The 25,155-nt window shown below is 36.1% G+C and overlaps 1 protein-coding gene across 1 annotated transcript in view; it reads left to right on the top strand.

Moving 5' to 3' along the window:
* Positions 1-19,097: 19,097 nt before the first annotated feature.
* Positions 19,098-25,155, top strand: part of LOC306661040 (disintegrin and metalloproteinase domain-containing protein 5-like) — a gene marked incomplete at both ends in the record, with an annotated part of 77,752 nt that continues 71,694 nt past the window's right edge. Inside the window, 6 exons of the mRNA XM_079139875.1 lie at positions 19,098-19,152; positions 19,887-19,966; positions 20,683-20,738; positions 23,227-23,305; positions 23,583-23,659; positions 24,424-24,601. Coding sequence (XP_078996001.1) covers positions 19,098-19,152; positions 19,887-19,966; positions 20,683-20,738; positions 23,227-23,305; positions 23,583-23,659; positions 24,424-24,601 — 525 coding nt within the window. The remainder of the gene's footprint in view (positions 19,153-19,886; positions 19,967-20,682; positions 20,739-23,226; positions 23,306-23,582; positions 23,660-24,423; positions 24,602-25,155) is intronic.

Below are 25,155 nucleotides of genomic sequence, written 5' to 3'. Positions count from 1 at the left end.
TAGGAAATCACTAGGATTTCTATGTGTTTCTTTCTTCATAGTCTCCATTTCTTTATCAAACTTCTCACTTTGTGCATTATTTTCCAAACTTCATTTAACCCTCTATTCAGATATTCCTGTAGTTCATTGATCTTTAAGAGGATTATTCTGAATTTCTTTATGGGACAGTCATAGGTTTCCTTTTTAGGGTCCTTTTTGGAGTTTCATTAGTTTATTTTGGAGTTGTAATTATTTCCAGATTCTTCATAATTCTTATTTCCTTGGATTTATATCCAAGCATTTGAGGAGACAGTCATCTATTTGGGCTTTAAGAGTGTTCTTTGGTGGGAATAGACCTAACAATTTTGTGTAGCCTGTGATTCTGGAAGGCCAGCTGGTGATGAACCCAAGGAAGCAGAGTTTTTTTTTTTTTTTTTTTTTTTTCAGTACTGGGGATCAAATTCAGGGCTTTGTGTTTGTGAGGCAAGCACTCTACCAGCTGAGCTATCTCCCCAGCTGGGAGGCAGAGTTCTGTAGTTGGCTGGGCCAGTGCTTTTGCTCTGATTTTGGGTGGGGCTGCTGACCGAGCTTCACTGTCTAATGAGATGAGTGGCTAGGCTCTGTAATGGCTTTTTGTCAGTCTGGTCTCAGGATATAATCCTGGCCAGGTGATTCTATTTGGGCTCCCCAGTTGGGCAGAACCTCAGGGTGGGCTCTGAGGTTATATGGACTTGTCACTCAGGATAGGTGAGAACTGAAGCCATGCTCCTTTAAAATGAATAAATGAGGATTGCTCCTGTGTCAGGATGTATCCATGTAGTGGGCTTTCTGGCTGAGCGAAGTTATTGCTTGTCTTCCCAGGTTAAGTAGATCTAGCCCCAATGCTTCTTCACAATGTGTACAGGTGATAGTCTCTCTCTTTCCCTGGCTACGGTTGTTCAGCAGGTTTTTGGCCAAGTAGAATTACTACTTGACTTCCCAGTTCAAGCAAGTTTTCTGTGCTTCTCTGAGGTGGACATTCCCTTTCTGTGAGAGTTCACTGGTACAGGATCTAAGGCAGGCCTGGCAACTATCGATTTACGGTCAACTCAGCTTTGTGGTTAGGTTATAAGGTTTTTACCTTAACTCAGGAGCCACAGCAGGGAGGAAGAGGGAAGATTTGTATATTGGCCATTATGTCTTTACCTCCTATATTTTTTAAACCTGATCCTAGACAGCCTAGCCATGTGTTATGGTTTTGATATTAGGTGTCCCTTAAAAACTTATGTATGAGACAGAGCAAGAAGTTTAGAAGTGAAATGATTAGCTTATGCGAGCCCTAACCTAATCCACAAAATAAGAATTAATTGGGTGGTAACTATGGGCAGGTAAGGTATGACTGGAGGAGTAGGTTGTTGGGGGCATGTCTTTGGGGTATACATTTTGTCAGTGATAAGGTAAATTCCTCTCTCTGCTTCCTGGTGCCATGTCCCCAGCTGCCTTCTTTTGCCACACACTTTTGCCATGATGTTCTGCCTCCCCTCTACCAACCCAGAGCAATGGAGTTGGTCATTTATGGACTGAGATCTCTGAAACCATGAGCCCACAAATAAACTCTTCCTTCTATAATTGTTCTCATCAGGTCTTTTGGTCCCAGTGGTTAAAAAGAGACTAAAACACCATGCCACCATCCCAGTGTCTCCTGTGAGATGAGACTGAGGTGAGCTTCCTGGGAAGCTTCTAGAATGCTAGAAGAGCTAACCAACTGCCTCCAATTTTCTTTTTATTCTGTAGAAACTCTAGGCCTGTGGAAATACTCCCTGTGTGGTATTAGACTGACTTAGGGCAGGGCCAAGAATGGCATAATTGAAGTCAAACCATTCTTCTTATCTTTCCAATTCATTCATTTCTATGTACATGGGTGTTTCAGACTTCTTTCTGTGTTGGAACCTTCAAAAAGATGAAATTTCTGTTGAGGGATGTAGAGCCCATTCTTGCTGATATTACTCTTCCGGTTCACTGATTCCTCAGGTTTCCAATACCTCATTCCCCAATTCCATCTGAGACTGCATCAGAATAGTCTTCACTATTCATATTTCTATTAACATTCTGTTCATGGCCACTTAAGTAATTTTTAAGAAGAATGAGGCTTTTCCTAGCATTTTTCTCTTATAAGCTCTTACCAGAATCACATGTACTCCTAATTCATGGCAATTTAGGCTTTCTATAACATATTCTCCAAAACTGCTTCAGCATCTACCCATGATCCTAGTTCAAAAGCTGCTTCCACATTTTTATATACTTGTTATAGCATCACCTTTTTTCTCTGGAACCAAGTTCTGTCTTGGTCCATTAGTGTTGTAATAACAAAATACCTAAGACTGAGTAATTTATTAAAAACAAATTTAATTTCTCACAGTTGTGAATTTTGGAAAATCCTAAGGTACTGGCAAGTTCAGTTGCCTGTTGAGGACTGCTCTCTGCTTCTAAGATAATGCCTTGCTTGCAAGAATGAAAAGGATGAAAAGGATTCAAACTCCCTCTGTCATATCCTTCCATAATGACATTAGTCCATCCCATGGTACTTCAAAATTGCCTCACCTGAAAAATTATTATATTGGGAATTTTTTCTAATACATAAATTTTTGGGGAAAAATTCAAAGACCTTAGGGCTACTAAACAGAAAAAAATTTCAAAAGATTCCAAAATAGCCAATACACATCTGTAGAAACCAATTTCGAGGTACTTAATACAAGTGGTATTGTCATTCTTCATTGATAATTTAGATACAGCTAAGGTGATTTGTTTGTATTTGGAAATGTTGAAACAATTTTTAATCTATTGCAAAAATAAATAAGAATCCACATGTGTATTAGTTAGGGTTCTCTAGAGGAACAGAATCAACAGGAAGTATGATTATAAAAAGGGGATTTATTAGATTGGCTTACATAACCATAAGCTGATTAGTCCACAATGGCTGCCTGCAGCTGGAGAGCTGGAAGAACCTGCAGATATGCAGCCCAAGAGGCAGCAGCCCCAGAACAAGAAGGATCAACAGTGCTACACTAGTCTAAGACCAAGGCTTCTGGAAACTACCTAGAGAATCACTGGAAGAGTGAAGAAGCGAGAGTCCAATATCCTCAGACAATTGAAAAAGCAATTGAGAACCCGTTCAAGAAGAGTCGAACTTGCATCTGCATCTGCTTCCATGTTCTTCCAACTTTTATTCCATCCTATTGGGCGGTGCTACCCACACTTAGGGAGAGTCTCCACTTCAGTCCCACATTCCAATCATTCCTAGACACACCCTCATTGACACACCCAGAAGTCTCTTAATCCAATTAACCATTACAACATGTATATAATGCACATCCTTCCTACTAAAGAATTTATGCTTGGACTCAAGTTCATACCTATGTGAACTTGGTAGTTAATTCTTGAAATAATTCATTGCAGAAGTGAAATGAAAAAGCATGATATTACATATTTACGTACAAAATCAGTATTAAAATATTCACAAAGTAAGTGTACATTTTTGGTGTTAAAAAATAGGCATTTATGTAAACTGTGCACTGCTGAGTATGTCTTAGTAATCAAAGGAGTCATGTTGGGAATTAAATTATTTAGAATTGCTCAATGCCCCTCATCGATTCAAGTATTTATAAAATACATCTAACAAAACTTCAAACATATCTAGTTTGTGTTTGAAAAGCTAGGATAAGTTTTTAAAATGCTAATTGTAACAGCATAAAATTATCTTCAATATCCTCCAATTTTGTTTTAAAATGAAACCACCATATAGTAAGTACACTAATTAGAGTTGGGAAGATAGTGAATTAGAGGAACTCAGCACTGCTCCATGAGACTGAACCAAAAGAACAGCTTCTGAGAGAAGTACCAAGTAACTTTCAAAGGTAAACTCGTCAAGATAACAGCACATATCCCACCTGAAACTAAAGATCAGGACATGAAATTGCCCTGAAGGAAATTAACTACTAACCTGGATTTATATATCAAAAAAATTTATCCAGAATCAAAGAAGAAATAAAGACCTTCCAAGGTAAACATAAACTAAAACAACTCATTGACAACTAATCCAGCTTTACAGAAGATACTGAGATGGGGAAAGTAATATAAACACAAACACAAGGACATGGGAAAGAATCAGTTGATCTAGAAAAGTAATTAGGTTTTGAGGAATGGAAAAGAATCGAACATGATTATTTCTATAAATCAGTCAACCTCTATGAGAAAAATATGAACAGAATTCTCAAAACAACTAAAAGAAAATAATGACAAGAACTAATACATTCCTTTTAATGATAATTCAGTGTAAATATTCTGAATTCTCTAATGATGAAGACCAGGTGATTGGATTTTTAAATGAAGCTTAACTTGTTTAGTGTTTGCAAAACATGCACCTATATTACCAGCAAATAGTGAAAGGATGGAGACTTGTATTCAAATCAAATGGAATCTAAAAACTAACAGAAGTAGCTAAACTCATATTTAATAAAATAGACTTCAAGCCAAAATCAGAAAAGACAAGGAGGGGCACTATATATTGATAAAGGAAATCCATCAAGAACATGTAATGATTGTAAATATAAATGCACCAAACATTAAAACACCCATTTCATAGAATAAACACTAAGGGATTTACCCCACTAAACCCTATCATCCCTGGTGTTGGACACCTACAAAAAAACTTATACTGAGCAATGAATATACCACCTATGATAGCTTTGAGATAAATATTTTGAGATTTCTATTCTTTTGAGAAAAATAATAGGTGACTGAAGAGAAAATTCAAATATATATTTAAATACATGTAGATGAAAACATATATAAAGTATGTAAAAGTTCCAGGTTATGATTTCCAACTTATTATAGTGCACCTGTGTCAATTTTATTGACATATTCAAAGAATTGAAAACTTGGAACTTAGGGAAAGATTGGACCCAATACAATAATAGTGGATGACTTCAGTGCTCTACTCTCACCAATGATTAACTCTTTTAGAAGAAAATTAACAAAAACATCAGAGATAAATCACACTGTAGATCAAGTAGACTTACCAGACATCTAGTGAATATTTCATCCAACAGCTACAGAATAAATATTTTTAATTTTTTTATCAGCACTTCGAATATTTTCTCAAGAGATAACATTTTAGAGAATAAAGCAAATCTTAGAAAACACAGAAAATTGAAATAATTTCCTGCACCTTATCAGGCCTAATGAAATAAAATTAGAGATCTACATAGTAAGAGAAGTTGCAGACACAAACAGATTGAACAATACACTTTTGAACAAGCACGTAAGTCATTGAATAAATCAGGGTGGGGAATTAAGGAGTTCCTAGGATCAAATGAAAATGGAAATGCAACCTACTAGAACCAATGGAGCACAGAGAAAGCAGGTATAGGAGGGAAATTTATAGCTATAAATACCTAAACTACAAAAGCATATCAAAAAAACAACAAACCAGGGGCTGGGGTTGTGGCTCAGTGCTATAGCACTGGCCTAGCATGTGTGAGGCACTGGGTTTTGTCCTCAGCACCACCACATAAAAATAAATAAAATCATTATGTCCATCTACAACTAAAATATACACAGGGACACACACACACATATATATATATATATATACATATAACAAGGAAAACCCATGGCAGAAATAAATAGACAAAGAATAATATGAAACACCATTTAAACAAAAAGTTTGTTATTTGGAAAGATTAAAAAAATGGAAAACTATTCACCAAACTAAGAAAAAGAAAGACCCAAGTAAATAAGAGACAAAAATGGGACTATGGTAAAAAATTCAATGCCAGATCCAAGATGGCGGACTAGAGGGTGACTGCATCTCCCGTCACTCCAGAACTCAGGATTCAAGAAGGGGAGATAGTGAGAGACTCGGACCAACATAGAGCCACGAGGTGAGTCTCTCCCACTGGGTGAAGCTCGGCCTGGGCGGCAGGCCCGGACAGGGGGCAGCTTCTTGGAGCAGGGCAGGGTAGCAAGAGTCTTCCCCAAGCAGCCCTGCTCCCTCCAGCGGCAGGCACAATCCACAGCCAGTTTCTAGGAGCAGGCCCACCCAGTGAGAGCTTTTCCGCACAGATCCAACCCCAAACCCTGAACCCAGCAGCGGGCTCCGGCCTGCAGGCTGCTTCTGGGACCAAGGCAGGACAGGGAGAGGCTTTACCCAAGCAGCCTGACTCCCTCAGGCAGGGGCAGGCCCTGTCTATAGCCAGCTTCTAGGAGCAGGCCCGCCCAGTGAGAGGATTTCCACGCAGAACCAACCCCCAGCCCTGGAACCAGTAGCAGGCTAGGGGCAGGTTTCTTCGGAAGCACTGCATTATCAAGTTCCTCCAAGACTTCAGGCTACTGAAGGCTGGGAGGTGATATACTGGAAATCTACAGGGACACTATAAGCCAATAGAGGAAATCTGCAATATCTCAGAGTCCCACTGATATCTGACCAATATGAGAAAACAAGGGAAGAGAATGTCCCAAACAAACCTAGATGTTATATCAATAAAACCCAAATGACAGCACAGCAGAAGAAATGTCAGAGAGGGAGTTCAGAATTTACATAATTAAAAGACTCAGGGAAGCAAATGAGGAGATGAAAGAGCAAATGCAGGCATTGAAGGAAGAGATGAAAGAGCAAATGCAGGCATTAAATGATTGCACCAATCAATAGTTAAAAGAGCAAATACAGGAAGCAAAAGATCATTTCAATAAAGAGTTAGAGATACTGAAAAACAAACAAACAAACAGAAATCCTTGAAATGAAAGAAACAATAAACCAAGTTAAAAACTCCATAGAAAGCATAACCAATAGGATAGAACATCTGGAAGACAGAACCTCAGACATTGAAGACAAAATATTTAATCTTGAAAAGAAAATTGACCAAACAGAGAAGATGGTAAGAAATCATGAACAGAATCTACAAGAATTATAAGAATTATGGGATATCATGAAAAGGGCAAATTTAAGAATTATTGGGATTGAGGAAGGCACAGAGAAACAAACCAAAGGAATGAACAATCTACTTAATGAAATAATATCAGAAAATTTCCCAAATCTGAAGAATGAAATGGAAAACCAGGTACGAAAGGTTTATAGTACTCCAAATATACAAAATTACAACAGACCCACACCAAGGCACATTATTATGAAAATACCTAACATACAAAATAAAGACAGAATTTTAAAGGCCGCGAGAGAAAAGAATCAAATCACATTCAGGGGGAAACCAATAAGAATATCAGCAGATTTTTCAATCCAGACCCTAAAAGCTAGAAGGGCCTGGAACAACATTTACCAAGCCCTGAAAGAAAACGAATGCCAACCAAAAATCTTATACCCAGCAAAACTCACTTTCAGATTTGACGGCGAAATAAAATCCTTCCATGATAAACAAAAGCTAAAAGAATTTACAAAAAGAAAACCGGCATTACAGAACATTCTCAGCAAAATATTCCATGAGGAAGAGATGAAAAACAATGATGCAAATCAGCAACAGGAGGAGCTAGGCTAAAGGAATAGCCAAATAAAGGAGAAACCAAGTTGTGTCAAAAAACAAAATGAGCCAAATGACCAGGAATACAAATCATATCTCAATAATAACCCTGAATGTTAATGGCCTGAACTCATCAATCAAAAGACATAGGCTGGCAGAATGGATTAAAAAGAAAAATCCAACAAATTGCTGCCTGCAAGAGACTCATCTCATAGAAAGAGATACACACAGACTAAAAGTGAAAGGCTTGGAAAAAACATACCATGCACACGGATACAGCAAAAAAGCTGGAGCATCCATCCTCATTTAAGATAATGTGGATTTCAAGCCAAAACTAATCAGAAGGGATAAAGAAGAACATTACATACTGCTTAAGGGAAGCATAAATCAGCAAGACATAACAATCATAAATACCTATGCCCCAAACACTGGCTCATCTCCCCACTGGATAGATATTCCAAGCAAAAATTGAATAAAGAAACCATAGATCTCAATAACACAATCAACAATTTAGACTTAACCGACTTATATAGAATATACCATCCAACAAAGAACAAATACACTTTCTTCTCAGCAGCACATGGATCCTTCTCTAAAATAGACCATGTTTTATGCCACAAAGCTACTGTTAGCAAATACAAGAAGATAGAGATACTACCTTGTACTCTATCAGATCATAATGGATTGAAATTAGAAATAAATGACAGAATAAAAAACAGAAACTTCTCCAATACCTGGAGATTAAATAATACACTATTATATGATGAATGGATAACAGAAGACATCAGGAGGGAAATAAAAAAATTCTTAGAAGTAAACGAGAACAAAGACACATCATATCAAAATCTCTGGGACACTATGAAAGCAGTACTTAGAGGAAGATTTATTTCATGGGGCGCATTCAACAAAAGAAGTAGAAATGAACAAATGAACAACTTAACACTACAGCTCAAAGCCCTAGGAAAAGAAGAGCAGACCAACACCAAAAGTAGTAGAAGACAGGAAATAGTTAAAATCAGAGCCGAAATCAACGAAATTGAAACAAAAGAAACAATCGAAAAATTAACAAAATAAACAGTTGGTTCTTTGAAAAAATAAACAAAGTTGATAAACCCTTAGCCACACTAACAAAGAGAAAGAGAGAGAAAACTCAAATTACTAAAATTCAGAATGAACAAGGAAATATCAATACAGACATGAGTGAAATACAAAACATAATTAGAAGCTTCTTTGGAAATCTATACTCCAACAAAACAGAAAACCTCGAAGACATCAACAAGTTTCTAGAGACATATGAATTACCTAAACTGAACGAGGAGGACATACATAACTTAAATAAATCAATTTCAAGCAATGAAATAGAAGAGGTCATCAAAAGCCTACCAACAAAGAAAAGTCCGGGACCAGATGGGTTCTCAGCCGAGTTCTACAAAAACTTTAAAGAAGAGCTCATTCCAATACTCCTTAATGTGTTCCGTGAAATAGAAGAGGAGGGAACCCTCCCAAACTCATTCTATGAAGCTAATATTACCCTGATACCTAAACCAGACAGAGACACATCTTGGAAAGAAAATTTCAGACCAATATCCTTAATGAACATCAATGCAAAAATTCTCAACAAAATTTTAGCAAATCACATACAAAAATATATTAAAAAGATAGTGCACCACGATCAAGTGAGTTTTATCCCAGGGATGCAAGGTTGGTTCAACATCCGGAAATCAATAAATGTCATTCACCATATCAACAGATATACAATGGAATATTACTCAGCTATAAAGAATGATAAAATTATGGCATTTTCAGGCAAATGGATGAAATTGGAGAATGTCATGCTAAGTGAGATAAGTCAATCTGAAAAAACCAAAGGACGATCGATCTCGCTGATAAGTGGATGATGACACATAATGGGGGGTGGTAGGGGTTAGTGTTAGGGTTAGGGTTAGGGTTCGGGTTAGGGAGGGGGGAAAGAATGGAGGAAGGAAGGACTTTATAGAGGGAAAAGAGGGGTGGGAGGGGTGGGGGGAAGGGAAAAAATAACAGAATGAATCAGACAACATTACCCTATGTAAATTTATGATTACACAAATGGTATGCCTTTACTCCATGTACAAACAGAGAAACAACATCTATCCCATTTGTTTTCAATAAAAATAAATAAATAAAAAATTCAATGCCAATAAATTGGAAGATCTATAAGTATGGAAAAATTTGTAGACATGTATGATCTACTGAATTTGGACCCACAGGGTATAAATACTCCAAACAGATCTATCCAAGCAATGACATTGAAGTGATAATAAAAAGCCTCTCAACAAAGAAAAGTCAAGGAATAATTTCATCCAACTTTTAGACAAGAACTAATACCAATGCTCCTCACATTATTGCATAAAACAACGTGAAGGAGTCCTTCCAAATTTATTGTAGAAAGCCAGTATTACCCTACTATCCAAACCTGATAAGGGTATTAAAAAAAAAAAAAAAAAAACCATAGACCAATATTTTTGGTGAACATAGACTCACAAATCCCCATTAAAATACTTCAAAACAAATTAAAATCACATTAAAATGATCATGCACCATTATCAATTTGGTTTCATTCCAAGAATGCAAGGTTGGTTCAACATATATGAATCAATAAATGGAAGAAACAAATATAGAATCTAGGATGAGAATAACATCATCTCAATTGATATAGAAAAGTCTTCAATAAAAGTTATTCTTTTGTGATTAAAAACTATGAATAAACTACACATAGATGAATTATACCTCTACATAAAGATGCTATGTACAACAAACTCTTTGCTAACATTGTACTGAATGGGGAAAAACTGATTGAAATTTTAGCTAGATGGCCTTTACAATGTTAAGGAGAACTACAGAACAGTAAAGAAATTAAAGAAAACCTTAGAAGATGGAAAGATCTCCCATGTTCTTGGATAGGCAGAATTAATATTGTCAAAATGGCCATACTACCAAAAGTGCTATAAAGATTCAATGCAATTCCAATTAAAACCCCAATGATGTACCTCACAGAAATAGAGCAAGCAATTATGAAATTCATCTGGAAGAATAAGAAACCCAGAATAGCTAAAGCAGTCCTCAGTAGAAAGAGCGAAGCAGGGGGTATCGCAATACCAGATCTTCAACTCTATTACAAAGCAATAGTAACAAAAACAGCATGGTATTGGCACCAAAATAGACAGGTAGATCAATGGTACAGAATAGAGGACATGGACACAAATCCAAATAAATACAATTTTCTCACACTAGACAAAGGTGCCAAAAATATGCAATGGAGAAAAGATAGCCTCTTCAACAAATGGTGCTGGGAAAACTGGAAATCCATATGCAACAGAATGAAACTAAACCCCTATCTCTCACCCTGCACGAAACTCAACTCAAAATGGATCAAGGACCTCGGAATCAGATCAGAGACCCTGCATCTTATAGGAGAAAAAGTAGGTCCAAACCTTCAACTTGTTGGCTTAGGATCAGACTTCTTAACAGGACTCCCATAGCACAAGAAATAAAAGCTAGAATCAACCACTGGGATAGATTCAAACTAAAAAGCTTTCTCTCAGCAAAGGAAACTATCAGTAATGTGAACAGAGAGCCTACAGAGTGGGAGAATATCTTTGCCAATCATACTTCAGATAGAGCACTAATCTCCAGAATCTATAAAGAACTCAAAAAACTCTACACCAAGAATACAAATAATCCAATCAACAAATGGGCTAAGGAAATGAACAGACACTTCACAGAAGATGTACAAGCAATCAACAGATATATGAAAAAATGTTCAACATCTCTAGTAATAAGAGAAATGCAAATCAAAACTACCCTAAGATTTCATCTCACCCCAATTAGAATGGCGATTATCAAGAACATAAGCAACAATAGGTGTTGGCGAGGATGTGGGGAAAAAGGTACACTCATACATTGCTGGTGGGGTTGCAAACTAGTGCAGCCACTCTGGAAAGCAGTATGGAGATTCCTCAGAAAGCTTGGAATGGAACCACCATTTGACCCAGCTATCCCACTCCTTGGCCTATACCCAAAGGACTTAAAATCAGCATACTACAGAGATACAGCCACATCAATGTTCATAGCTGCTCAATTCACTATAGCCAGATTGTGGAACCAACCCAGATGCCCTTCAGTTGATGAATGGATAAAGAAACTGTGGCATTATATATACAATGGAATATTACTCTGCCATGAGGAATGACAAAATTATGGCATTCGCAGGCAAATGGATGAAATTGGAGGATATCATGCTAAGTGAGATAAGCCAATGTCAAAAAACTAAAGGACGAATGATCTCGCTGATAAGCGGATGAGGACATATAAGGGGAGTATGAGGGGTTAGTGTTATGGTTAGGGTTAGATTTAGGGTTAGGGATAAGGAAGGTGGTAAGAATGGAGGAAGGAAGGACTGCATAGAGGGAAAAAAGGGGTGGGAGGGGTGGGGGGGAAGGGAAAAAAATAACTGAATGAATCAAACAAGATTGCCCTATGTAAATTTATGATTTTCAATTAAAATAAAAAAAAATTAAAATAAATAAATAAAACACACACACACAGACACACAAAATTTTAGCTAGAACAGTAAGGAAAGAGAAAAAAATAAGAATGCAAGCAGGAAAAGAGGAATTAAAAATGTCCCTCTTTACAAATGATACAATTTTGTATGTAGAAAACCCTAGAAAACTCATCAGAAGTCTCTTAGAACTAATAAATGAATTCATCAATGTAGCCCAGTTCAGAATCAATATGCAAAAATCATTAGTCTTTCTGTATAACAATAATGAAATCTTTGAGAATAATATCCCTTTTTAAGTAGCCTCAAAAAATAAGAATAAGAATAAAAATAAAAATAATAAAACAAACCAAGGAAGTGCTAGTTCTTTACAATGAAAATTACTAAGTACTCAAGAAAGCAGTTGAAGACACTAGGATATGGAGAGACCTCCCATGTTCACAGGTTGGGAAAATTAATAATGTTAAAATGGTCATACCACTAAAAGTGATCTATAGATTAAATATAATCCCCACAAAAATGACATTCTTCACAGAGCTACAAAAATAAAATCAAATTCATGTGGATGCATAAAAGATGCAACTGCCCACCCTCACACACACAAAAAAAATCCCAAGCAAAAGGAGCAATGCTGGAGGCATCACAGCACCTGATTTCAAATTATACTATAGAGCTATTGTCACAACAGCAGCATATCGTTGTGAGAAATAGAAAGTTTCATGGTCCATTTTCAGAATATAGTATTTAGCTTTAATTGGGATGTAAGATCCAATCGGAGACATTTTAATTATAGCCCTTACCTTTGCCTGCTCCTATTTTCAATTTAGTTAATTGGGTAGATTGTAACCCTGATCTCCTCCAATCAGGGCAAGGGGGAGCCCTATGTTAGGGATAAAAACAGGTGGACTGTCAGCAAGTGCGCTTGCTAACCAGGTTCAGTAGACCACGTTTCTGGCAGAAGTAAAATTTGCCTTGCCAATCCACTTGATATCCTGCAGCACCTCGGAATTTCTAACAGTATTGGTTTAAAATAGAGACCTAAACCAATGCAATAGAACAGAGGACCCAGCAATAAATTCATGCATCAACAGCCATCTGATTCTTTGCAAAGGAGATTAAAACCTCGAAAACAGTGCTGGAAAAATTGATGAAAATGTGGTGTATATACTAAATGAAGTATTATTCAGCCATAAAGAATAATGAAACAATATTTGCAGGAAAATGAAATAAGCCAGACTCAGAAAGACAAAGTATCATCTTTTCTTTCACATGTGGAATCTAGGAAGGAGGGGAGAGGAAAATTATAATAATTAAAAAGATCTTAAAATTTACATCACAAAAAGAAAAAAGAAGTACATTAATTTTTAAGAAAGATAAGAAAATAATTCATTGTTAATTAATCTTCCTTAATTTCAGTAAAGAAGAATTTATCCAGGATATTGGCGCAAATGTAGTATTCACTCTCAGGAGGATTGTATTCTTTTGCAATTGCTAAAGATCACCGTGGATAATTTGTTATACTTGTAATACTTAATGTGAAGCTTTTTCTTCTGTTTTTCAGAACTCTGGAGGTTTGGTGAGACTCATCATTTCATATTATGAGTCATAAAATATATATATTTTCTTCTTTTCAAAATTTCTAGGCAAAACAAGTGTTTTTGAATGCTCAGGAGCTGTAAAACCCATCAGGATCATATTCTTTCAGTTTCCTGCTGGTCTCTATAATCCCAGAAATTCTTTCTGTAAGAATCTATCCAACATCATCTTTAAAAGATAAAAACTGAAGGTAAATTTTGAGTTTGAGTTTGTTATGAGCTTGAGTTTGTTATGTTTCCATTAGTTTTCTTTTTTCTTTTTTTTTTTTTTTTTCACATAAGGGAGTTTATTAAGCACAGAGAGTGTCTCCCCACAGGGGAAGATAGAAAATGAGAGGAAAAGAGAAAGGGCGCACGCGCAAGAGAGTGAAATGGAGGAGACAACATGAAAGCAAGGAGGAGAGACAGAAGCATGGAAATGAGGAGAGGAGAAGAGCTTCATTAGTTTTCTAATGATTTTTTTTTCCTGTGATTTAATGATTACAGATGTTTATGAGATCAGAGTATTTAACTAACATACTGTAGAAGTAGATTTTTAGAATTCCTTAGTGGAGTCAAAGTATTTGGTTTGAATTTTAACTTCTTTGGAGAAATTTGGAAATATCCAGTTGAATTTTAGAACGAATTCTTATATTTCTACCAAAACAACAGCAACAAACAAACAAACAAAAAAAGACAAAAGAAGTCACGGGTGGGGTTAGATAGCTTTGACAGTACTGTCATCTCATCTTAAGAATAGTAAATCTTCCAATCTATGAATATGGGATGTTTCTTTTTTAATAAATATGTTCTTTATTTTGTGACCTGCTCCTTCTTTGTGGACACAAAGAGATATTTCACAATCAACATCAGTTATTAATACTCGTAAAGTTCTCTTGCTGCTATAGGAATCCCCTTGGTCTGGGCCCATATAATAATATCTTATTTTTTGTGCATTCCATTTACTACCTCACTTACTTGTTTTCAGTATATTGAATGTGTTAGAGAGGCTAGAAGCTTTGTCTACATATCAACAATATCATTCAATGTAAATGTTTACTAAAGATTTGGTGGGCATACACTTAGGAAATTAATTTTTCAATTCTGTCAGGAATGTCAGAAACTTGGATTTATATAGAACTTGATAAGTCAATACTGGTCACATTTCTTCACCCATTTGAATTCCAGACAAGTCAGCTAACCTGTTAGGCAAAGATAACAAATGGAAGTCTATAAGGAGCAGCCTGATGGTAACTCTAGAATTGAGGTAAATTCCATGCCTACTGGCATCAATCTTGCCCACTTGTCAAAGATCCTTTATCTCTATCTTCAAATTTGTGCCAAGAGGTTGTGTTTAGTACGTTTATCCATTTGGAAATGAGCATGGTGGAGTAATACGTAAGTCATAGAAAAGTATCTCATATGAAGTAAGGTTCCAGGATACCAGCTATTTCTTGTGTCATTTCGATGACACTCTCATTTTCCCATATTTTGTGGGTTTCCAGGTTGGGCATGATCCAATTCAGGTTAGTTTGGTGAAATTCATGGGCCATTGTGTGTGTGTGTTTGTGTTTGTTTGTTTCCTTTTCTTTCTTTCTTTTTTTTTTTTTTTTTTTTGTCTTGGGTTGAATCCAGGGATGCTTCCACTAAGGCACATCCCCAGCCCTTGTTATTTTTTATTTTGAGACAGGGTCTTGCTAAGTTGCTTAGGGTCTTGTTATGTTGCTTAGAGCCTCACTAAGTTGCTGAGGTCAGCTTTGAACTTGTGATATTCCTGCCTCAATCTTCTGAGCTGCTGGGAAGCCACTGTGTTTTGAATGCAGTGAAATAAACACCAGGCAATCAAAGTTCAAAGTGAATATACACTATGGCAGAATCCAGAGAGACTGTACCCTTATACCCTCTGAAAGACTTGCTGAAACATCACATAACCACACCCTCAAAAGATGACCCCTGGAGAATCATATCTAGATTACCTTGATAGGGGCAAAGGACTGACCATAGTATAGATAGCTCATTGTAGGCAGAAGTCTAAAGATGTCCTTTTGTTAGGGAACAGACAGATGAGGATGGTGGGAATACAAGGTTAAGAGAATAATTGTATAAAATAGGCTGTACTGACCCTCACATGCTTTCTTTTTCAAGAAACGATTTATGTGTAGACCTGCCTGGCTTAAGTGGACAGGTTGCTGGAGGCCGCTGCCCTGTAGGGCCCGCAGTGGTGGCTGGCCTCACCCTAAGGTGATCAGTACATGTCCTCATTGCCCACCATTAAGTCTCCACGAGCCAAACGCCTGACCTGTTAAGGTGATTGGCTGTTACATCCCATAAAGCTGCGTACTTTGCGCAGCAGGGGCGGGCAGGCAGCAGCTGCGTGAGGAGAGAAGAAGAGAGGCAGCGGCGAAATGAGAGAAGGAGGAGAGAGAGAGCTGCGAGACAAGAAGAAGACAAAGACAGCGGCGGTGGAGGAGGAAGAAGAACCAGGCACTCAGCTCAGAAGCTCTCCCATAAAAATAAAGACCTTAAAACTTCATCTGAGAGCCGAGTCTTCATTGCACTCGCTGGAGGAGACACAGGTTATGTCATATTCCTCAGTAGGAGAAATACAGGCCTGAGGAAATTGCAATGGGAGGAACCCAGGAGACTTTTGTGAACAGATCCTGAACTCAGGGGGTTAAGAATAATTCCTCCTAACAGTAAAATCTGTGAGAATGTATGGATAAGAATCAAATTAGAACTGGTCAGCATGGGCTACGGTGACCTGCACTTGCCATGAGAGTGGGTTCTTGAAAGTCCGAAATCTTCTTGTTGTCAGTCAAAAGTCCAGAGGTGGACCTGGGCAGGACTCTCTGGAAACTTCTTTGGGATCCCCATATAACTGGAGTGCAGGGGAGGCATGTTGTTCCTTCGAGAGTGTCCCCTTTCCTTTTCCCCATCCCTTCAATAAACTCATTCCTGTTACTCTGAAATCTTTCTGACTTGATCAGAGTTTGAAGGGCAGATCTTTGCACTGCCTCACTATCCCAGAAGGTCATAGCTCTGAAATACTTCCAAGATTCCTTTTCCCTAATCAATTTAAATCAAGCACTAATCTGGGTATTTCTGGGAGGGAACTTCACAAATGTAATTGAGGTTGCTCAGCAATAGATATGAAGATTATTCCGGGTAAATGTTATAATTCTAAGGTAACCACTAAAAGAAAAAAATATTAAAAACTATGTAATTGTCATGTCAATAAAATGGGAAAATGGATTAATAAAAAATAATCAGTCTAAAAGAGGGCAATAAAAGAGAGAAATACATAAAAAGAATAAGGCAAAAAGAAAATTAATAGTAATATGACCTGTTACAATACATCAATTCCTTCATTTGAAATTGGCTAAATGGCCTATTTAAAATAATTAATCATCATTATAATTGAAAATAAATGTCTACTTGATTATATGCTTATTGTTTAAAATTAGTTGAAATAGTTTAAGACCTAAGACATAGTCATTTTATAAATAATCCATGGGTAATTGGGAAGAATATGTATTCTCTATAATTGAATTTAGAATTGTATGAATATTTAATAGGGAGAGATTATTTGAGTTATTCAATCTTCATATATTTTTGTTAAATTTTGTCTGCTTGATCTATCAGTGATCATAACAGATGTGTTTACATCTCCAATTCTGAAGATGTTTTTGTCAATTTTTCTTTATTTCTATCAATTTTCATTGATATTTTCTAAATCTTTTTAGTCATGTAAATTTATACTTAGAATTTTTCAAATTGAGAAAATCATTATTGTTTTGTTATCTCTCTTCTCCATCTCGCCCATTCCTAGTAATATTATCTAAAAATTTGATTCTGAGCTACTATATACATTTGTATATATGTACAAATCATTTGCTTTGATAATTTTCTTGGTTACACATAAATAAACTTCAAAGATGTTGGAGCATTATTCCTTCCGATAGCACTTGATAGTATCTTGTTTCTCTTATTCTGTGGTTTCTTCTATAAAATGCCTTTTCAATATGAATCCTTATATAAAACCTTTGAACTTATATACCAGAGAAAAATTTAAAAATACTGCTCTCATGTTTGAATAATATTTCAAAGTTCTTCTCAGTTAACATTTTAATAATATTGACCCACTGATTTCATGTATCCATGATTTTTGTTCCTTGATAGGTGAACTGCTCTTTTCTTTTGGAAGATTTTAGAACTTTGTTGTCACTTAGAATTTCAGGCCTTTTAAATTTTCATTAAATTTTCTCATCAATGCCCACTTTGTAATCTCTGAATCTTTTCAATCTCTTCCTATTCTTTTATATTTTAAATCTACAGAAACTTTTCCTATTATCTCTTTAAGTAGTTCCTTCTATTTTGATTTTTTTCTCTTTTTGAAAATGCTGTTATCTAGATATTTCAATTTTCCTTATCTCAATTTTATTTTTGTATTTCTATTTTTTATCTTTTTTTCTGTTCCTTTATGTGCTTTTTCAATGTGCTAATCATTAAGCAATTGTGTCCATTCAATTTATTCCACTTATTATGTCTTTTATTTCTTGGTTACTTGGCTCCTTTTAAAGTTGATTTGTTACTGTTATTCTGCTAATAACCTCCCTTAGATTTGCATAATGACCAAGTAATTTCCAGTTCAATTTATAAACATGGTTTCTGCATTTTCAAAATTATAGGTAATGCAGGGGTATTGCTCTGTTACTTATTAAGATGTGAGCTAGGGCTTGCAGAGGAACGAGGTTTAGGGTCTCCAAGAAGTCAAAAGGCTTCTGCTTCTAATACAGGCAGAATTTCAAAAGGATTAATTAAAATAAAAACTAGGGGCCAAGGGATTACAGAATGTAGCAATAATAACTTGGGATATTGCAGAAGATATTTTTGTAAGTCTATTAGTTGATCAGAGATTATTTTATGGAGTATCCTGCCTTCAATAGCTACCTCGTAATGGTGTATCTAATTGTGAAATCCAACGAGTCACAGCCTTTGCCACATTTTTTGTTTGTTTTAAAACATGCATTTTGCTTGTTTCTAGTACAATGGTTTGGATGTATACAAATGTGACGAAAGGCTACCTAGTTGCTATCAGTGACTTCATCACGTGCATATTTGTTGATTTTCCTCACTGTAACTGGAAATTAATTGAAAAGCGATGGTTTTACTAAAAGATGTAAACAAAATCCTCACCAGGTACTGCCTTAACCTGAAAATCCCTGAGGCTTTCCAACTTGTCTTTAACACTTAGCTGACTGCTTTAACTCTGACAGCCTTCTCTGGAGCACTCAGGGGCCCACTAGCAAGGAGCATCAGCTACCCCCATGGCGTCCTTTCGCAGAGGTTTTCTTCTTTTTCTTCTCCCGGGATCGCCTTCCTGTGTGGCATCTTGTCTGCGCAGCAGCCTGGCGCGAGCTGCTCCTGCACTGGCCTCAACGCCTCAACCGCTGTTACGCAGTCGCAGTCGGGCTTCAGGACAGTGGAGCCATGTTCATTCTTCTGGTGCTTCTCACCGGGCTTGGTGGGCTGCACGCAGGCTACAGTGAGTTCTGAGACTTGATCCCCTCTCCCAGCCTGGACTTCTGAGTGCTGATTGTGTTCATTTCGGGGGCTCTCCCTTCCCATCCCAGATCCAAGCCCAAACTTCACTCTGGCTCCATGGTCTGCCACGCGATTTCTCCTTGCCTCTAGCCTATTACCAAAAAGCGAAACCAGAAAGGCTACTGCCTCTGGCAGAGAATATGTTCACTTCTCCGTTACGGTGTTCTTATCTGCAAAATGAACAAAAATTAAATATGTGTCTCCCCACACTGCCCCCTGCCCTGGACCCATCTCATACAAAATTCTGCTAATCACCAGGAAGAAACTCTCAATGATCATCTGGTTTGACAACTGCAGTCCACCTACTGTATTGAAAATTGCAGAGCATTCCTATACCCAATAATCGGCACGCTTTCCTGCAAATGATCTCACTTTCTTGATCAGTTTGTTTACTCATTTCTGCTCCTGTCACAAAACTGTACTTTGGTACTAAGTACTTTTTCAAGCTTTCAAACTGCTGAATTGTGTGTGTGTGTGTGTGTGTGTGTGAGAGAGAGAGAGAGAGAGAGAGAGAATAAAACTTGAGATAAGAATGACAAGAAAAATGGTAGAAAAAAGGAGATGGATAGACTAAAAGTAGCTGCTAATGTAAAGAAAGAAATGCAGAATTAGACTTAGCAATGAATAATGTGAAATCGCAGGTACTAAAATAATGTCACTTATTTTTATTTTTAGAGTCTCATAAAAACTTTCTACACACCACTGTTCCTGAAAAGATTTCATCAACAGATGCAAAACATGATCCAGAAAAAAAAGTAATTGGGGAATAATGTATATGTGTACATTTTATTTTATTTTTTAGTTATTCATTGCTTTAGGATTCATCTGCATAATTATAAAAGCATGGAATATAATTTACTCGATTTCAGTCCTCAGTATTTCCACTTTCTCTCCTCTCCTTTCCTCCTGTTCCTTTCCCTCTACTTAATGATCTGGGAATAATGTTTTTATATCTTAGATACTGTTAAGTTGCCTTTAATGTGACAACCAAAGCTACTGCAGGAAGCAGAGCTGACAGCTTAGAATAGGTTCACAGCAGAGCATTTTGATGTGTATGAATATGCATGAGACTTTTTTCTTTGAAGATGAAGGACTTTAGGGATAAGATTCCACAAGTGTGAAATTTAAGGGGGTAACAAAAGCTGAGTTTCCCCCAAGACAAGATTAAGGTGAGTGAGGTGAATCATGAAATTTGCCTTTGGCATGGGTGATCTGGGGGTCTAAGTCAAAAGATAACAGTTAACATCAGGCAAGTTCTCTCCCAGAAATGTCTGAGTAATGGTACAAAGCAAAGGGTTCTTTTTTAATTAGTTCTGAGTTCACAATCTTGAGGCATAGGGAAGCAAATAAAATGATTACATATTATTATTCATTCTGTCAATTTCTTAAAGCATAAGTACTTAGAAAAATATGTAATTTAGCATATATTATCTACAAATCTTATTGAAATTTTTGGATACTCTTGTTACAGGTTGCTTATATCATTACAATAGAAGGAAAACCATATTTTGTCCATCTTAAAAAGCAGTAAGTAATATTTTCATATTTTCAAATTTAATTCTTTGGTTTCTTGATCATAAAAAATACTTATGATTAGAACCATTTCAATTCAAATGTATTGATACCTGTTATATGTTGAGTATTAGACCAAGTCCTAGACAGAAAAAAGAGAATAAATATAGTACACAGTAATTAAAGGAGATACAGGAATAGAGAAAATTTTATTATAGCATTTTATTATGATAAATGTATAAGTAGTGTTATTTGGAAATCAAAGAAACCTTATTGGAAAAAGGTAAAAGGGTATTTGAACATTGAGGGAAGATGTATAGCTAGCTATGTGAAGAACAAAAGTAGGACAGGGGAACATTCCATGGAGAGAGAAAATCATTTGCAAAAGAAGGACATGTGAGACAGAGTGGGGTTTTTTGGATATGCAAAAAGTCAATGTGAATTACTGAATAATATATTTTTCTAAAGGTTTGAGGTAACATATTCTGAAAAATAAGGTGGGAGTCTGGTTGAGGATATTGGGAGCCAAAAATGACTTTACTTGTGTACTTGTATAGTCAAATAGAGTCTTGTAGGGGTGACCAATAACATGACTGTAATAGTGTAGGTGAGTGCTGGTGGTGCATCATCAATTATAGCACTGGAAAGAAAAATTCAGTGGCCCTCAAGATAGATTTGGTAGAATGATTGAGAAACAGTGGGGAACCTCAGGTATAATTTAGTTGTTGCTCAAGAAAATGGATAGCTTATGGTGTAATTAAATGAGCAATATGAGCAAGGGAGATATTTGTATGAGGAAAGAGTGAGCTTGGATTTTAGGGCCTATAAGATATCCAAGTGGATTTTTCCCACTGGACAGATGAATATAGGTATAGGGATATAGATTTATCAGTAAGTGATAATTTGACTATATTGATTTATTTAATGAGAGTTATATTTATGAACAGATTAGTGGCTAAAGTCTGAGCCTAGAGAAAAAGAGATAGGTAGAAAAAAAAAAATGTAGCCAACATGGAAGATGAAACTGGAGCAGCCAGACAGGTAGGAAGAAGAGCAGAAGAGTGAAGTGAATATAAATTGATTGGACTGAGTGGTCATGATTTTCAAATAGAAGCCAGTAGTTGAGTACAGCAATGTGTTTTAAAATATCTTTTGTATTTGACCTATAGGTGGTTATGGATATTTTACAGAGAAGTTTCATGGTGAATAATAATTGAAAAAGTGGAGTATATGTGTGTAGACTACCGTTTTAGTTAGCTTTTTCACTGCTGTGACCAAAAGACCTGACAAGAACATTTTAAGAAGGAGAAATTTACTTGGGGGCTCATGTTTCAGAGGTCTCAGTACATAGACAACCAGCTCCATTCTCCTGGGGCCTGAGGTGAGGCAGAACATTAAGGCAGAAGAGTTTGAGGGAGGAAAGAGGCTCAGACATGACAATCAGGAAACAGAGAGAAAGAGGGACATAGAGAGAGAGACACACAGACACACAGACACACACACACACACACACACACACACACAGAGAGAGAGAGAGAGAGAGAGAGAGAGAGAGAGAGAGAGAGAGAGAGAGAGAGAGAGAGACCACCACCTCCAACCGCACCCGACCCTGCTTAGGGTAATCAGCCAGTTACTCCCTATCAGGGGATTAATTCACTGATAGGGTTTAAGGCTCTCATAACCTGATCATTTCACCTTTAAGCTTTCTTGTATTGTTTCATACGTGAGCTTTTGGGGACACCACACATCCAAACCCTAACAACTATTCTTTTGATAAAATTTGTTAAGAGTTGAAAAATATAGGGCAAAGGGCCAAAGGAAAGTTATTTAGAATGGTAATGACTTAAAAATGACTTTTAAATTAGCATTGGGGTAAAAAGCCCATAGATAGGAAGAGTTTGAAATTATAGGACAGGAAGAGTTTGTATCTTTAGCATATGGAATAGAATAGGATCTATAGAACAGGTATAAAGGACTGTTTTAAATAAAATAAGTAATCCTCTTGAAGTGAAGGAGTGAGGATGGGCACATGGATATTTTGTGGAATGATTGAGAGCAGTGGTGTTTAGTTTTTGAATAATTAGAGGAATGAAAGAAAATTCTGACCAATATCTAAATGAATTTGGCACATAGTTAAGCTGAGTTTATGTGATTTTATAGTGGGACAAAGCAAATCTTTTAAAATTTGGTCCTAATGCTACATTTTAATTTTGAAGTTTAAGAGTAACTTATGAAATCAATGAATGATAAAGACAAAGATTTGAAAGTTCTATGCTAGAAATGGGGCCTATCTGATTTTACTTTGATATGTTTAGAGATTTTTTTTTTCGTTAACCTGCGTTTTAGTAGTATAACTGTAGTTGGAAATATTTGGAGAATGGAACATACCCAGTGGACTGGCAGTACTTTGAATTCCTCAATACATAAGACAATTTGTATATGAAGAATATTTTTTTCTACTTTTTCTATTTCATTTGAACATGTTTTTCTGATTTTTGCCTAGATCATTTTTATCTCCATCATCTCTTATTTATTCTTATGACAAAAATGGAACCGAGCATTCTCAGCCTTTGTTAGTTCAGGTAAGCCTTAGGGTTTTTTTTTTTTCCTTACAGGCTTATTATTTTGAAATTTTTTTTTTAAAATATGAATATTCTATAATCACTAGGATATTAGTTTGTACATTTACTGAGATTGAATATCCTGAACTGTTGATTATTTCTATGTTATACAAGTTCATTGAGTAATTGATGATCATATTAAAATACTAAGATAGATAAAGTATAAATATGAATGATGTACTGGGGAGTGCATTTTAAAAATAAGTTATACACTTGTTTTTCTTTGTGTATTTTTCAGATGGATTGCAATTATAATGGATATGTTGCAGGTTTTGTAAATTCTCTTGTGACCCTCAACACTTGTTCAGGACTCAGGTTGTTGACAATTTAAAGATATTCAATTACAAATTAATCCTCCATATCTGTTTTCTAATTCTATCATTACCTTTATATTTCAATTCCCTAAGGACGAATCAGGATAACTAATAAAACAGTATTGGCACCCTTGTAGCACTGGTGCCTGATGAGAGGCTTTGTTAATACTGAAAGGATCTACTACTTGTGACTTTGACCATTCTGGATGAATAGGGGGTTTTGATTGGTCTCTCCATACCTTTCTAGTTTTCCCAAATTTTGTTTTTGTCCTGTTTCTTTATTTTCTACGACAATTGATAATTGTACAATGCCTGAGACCAATAGACATTTTGGTTCTGCAGGCAGTCATTTTTAGACATGTAGTACCTTCAGTTGGGCCCACAAGAACAAATGATTTAAAGCGTTAGGTATCAGAGGAGAGTTAGTGTACCAAAGAAAAGGGACCCAAGACTAACAAATTCTGCAGACTGGCTCAGTAAACCTATGTACTAGAAAGGGGTCCTCACCTGTGTAAGAACACAAATCTGTGCCACTACGTGCTTTCTGTAAGATAATGAAAAAATATTTGTAACAGAAAGCAATACGTTGTGATGTAGTAGTCTATTTCTGATATAAGACCTTAAAGACCAAAGAAATAAGGTGGAAAAAAAAAATGGTGACTTTGAAATCTTAAAAAAAAATCTGGCCACAATTTCTCATTAGAATCTTAGATTATGGTTTTGCTAGAATCATTTCAGATTTTCTTTGATTATTTTAACATTCAGGGGAATATTGCAGTTCAAAAATGTTTCCTATGGAATTGAACCAATTGAGACTCTATCAGGATTTATGCACATGATTTATGAAGAAAAAAGTAATCAGATTAATATTCCTCGCTCGGGAAAACGAGTCATTTTAGTTGAGTTTGATGAATCACCACATGAAAGCAAAAGAAATATACTGGTAAGTATTAACTCTTTTATTTCCATTTATTTCATAATTTTGTGAAACTAAAAATCCTTTCAGAGCTGAATTTGTGACTTGCAAATCTTATCATTATTTTACTTTTTCATGAAGGTCTTGCATGACTTAAAATCACTAGAGAATGAATTTATGTTCATTGTTATGCTTGTCATTAAATACAAGTTTATCAGTCTTGAAAATGGGGAGATGTGAATATAGGACTGAAAACATTAATTTTCATATATGGGCTTATACATACTAATATAAAATATGCTGTTTCTTCAGTTACAGAAAATTTAGATGAAAACGTAAGTCTTTGTTTCAAGAGAGTTCAAAATGGATAATTTTAGTGGTTTACATAAGGTACACACATAAAACAAAGTGATGAATTTTTCATCCACAAAGACCTATAAACTAACCACAAGTAACATACCAGGCTGTAGTGAATTGCCACTGATTGTAAACTTCAGTAATTTTTTTTCTAAACTAGTTTCTTAAAATTGGTTGTAGAAAATGTGCCCACGTAGATGGTCAGGATAATTATCACAAGGATA

Source organism: Sciurus vulgaris, assembly GCF_902686455.1.
Source record: "Sciurus vulgaris genome assembly, chromosome: 5".
NCBI lineage: Eukaryota > Metazoa > Chordata > Mammalia > Rodentia > Sciuridae > Sciurus > Sciurus vulgaris.
This window is presented reverse-complemented; position numbering and strand designations above follow the sequence as displayed.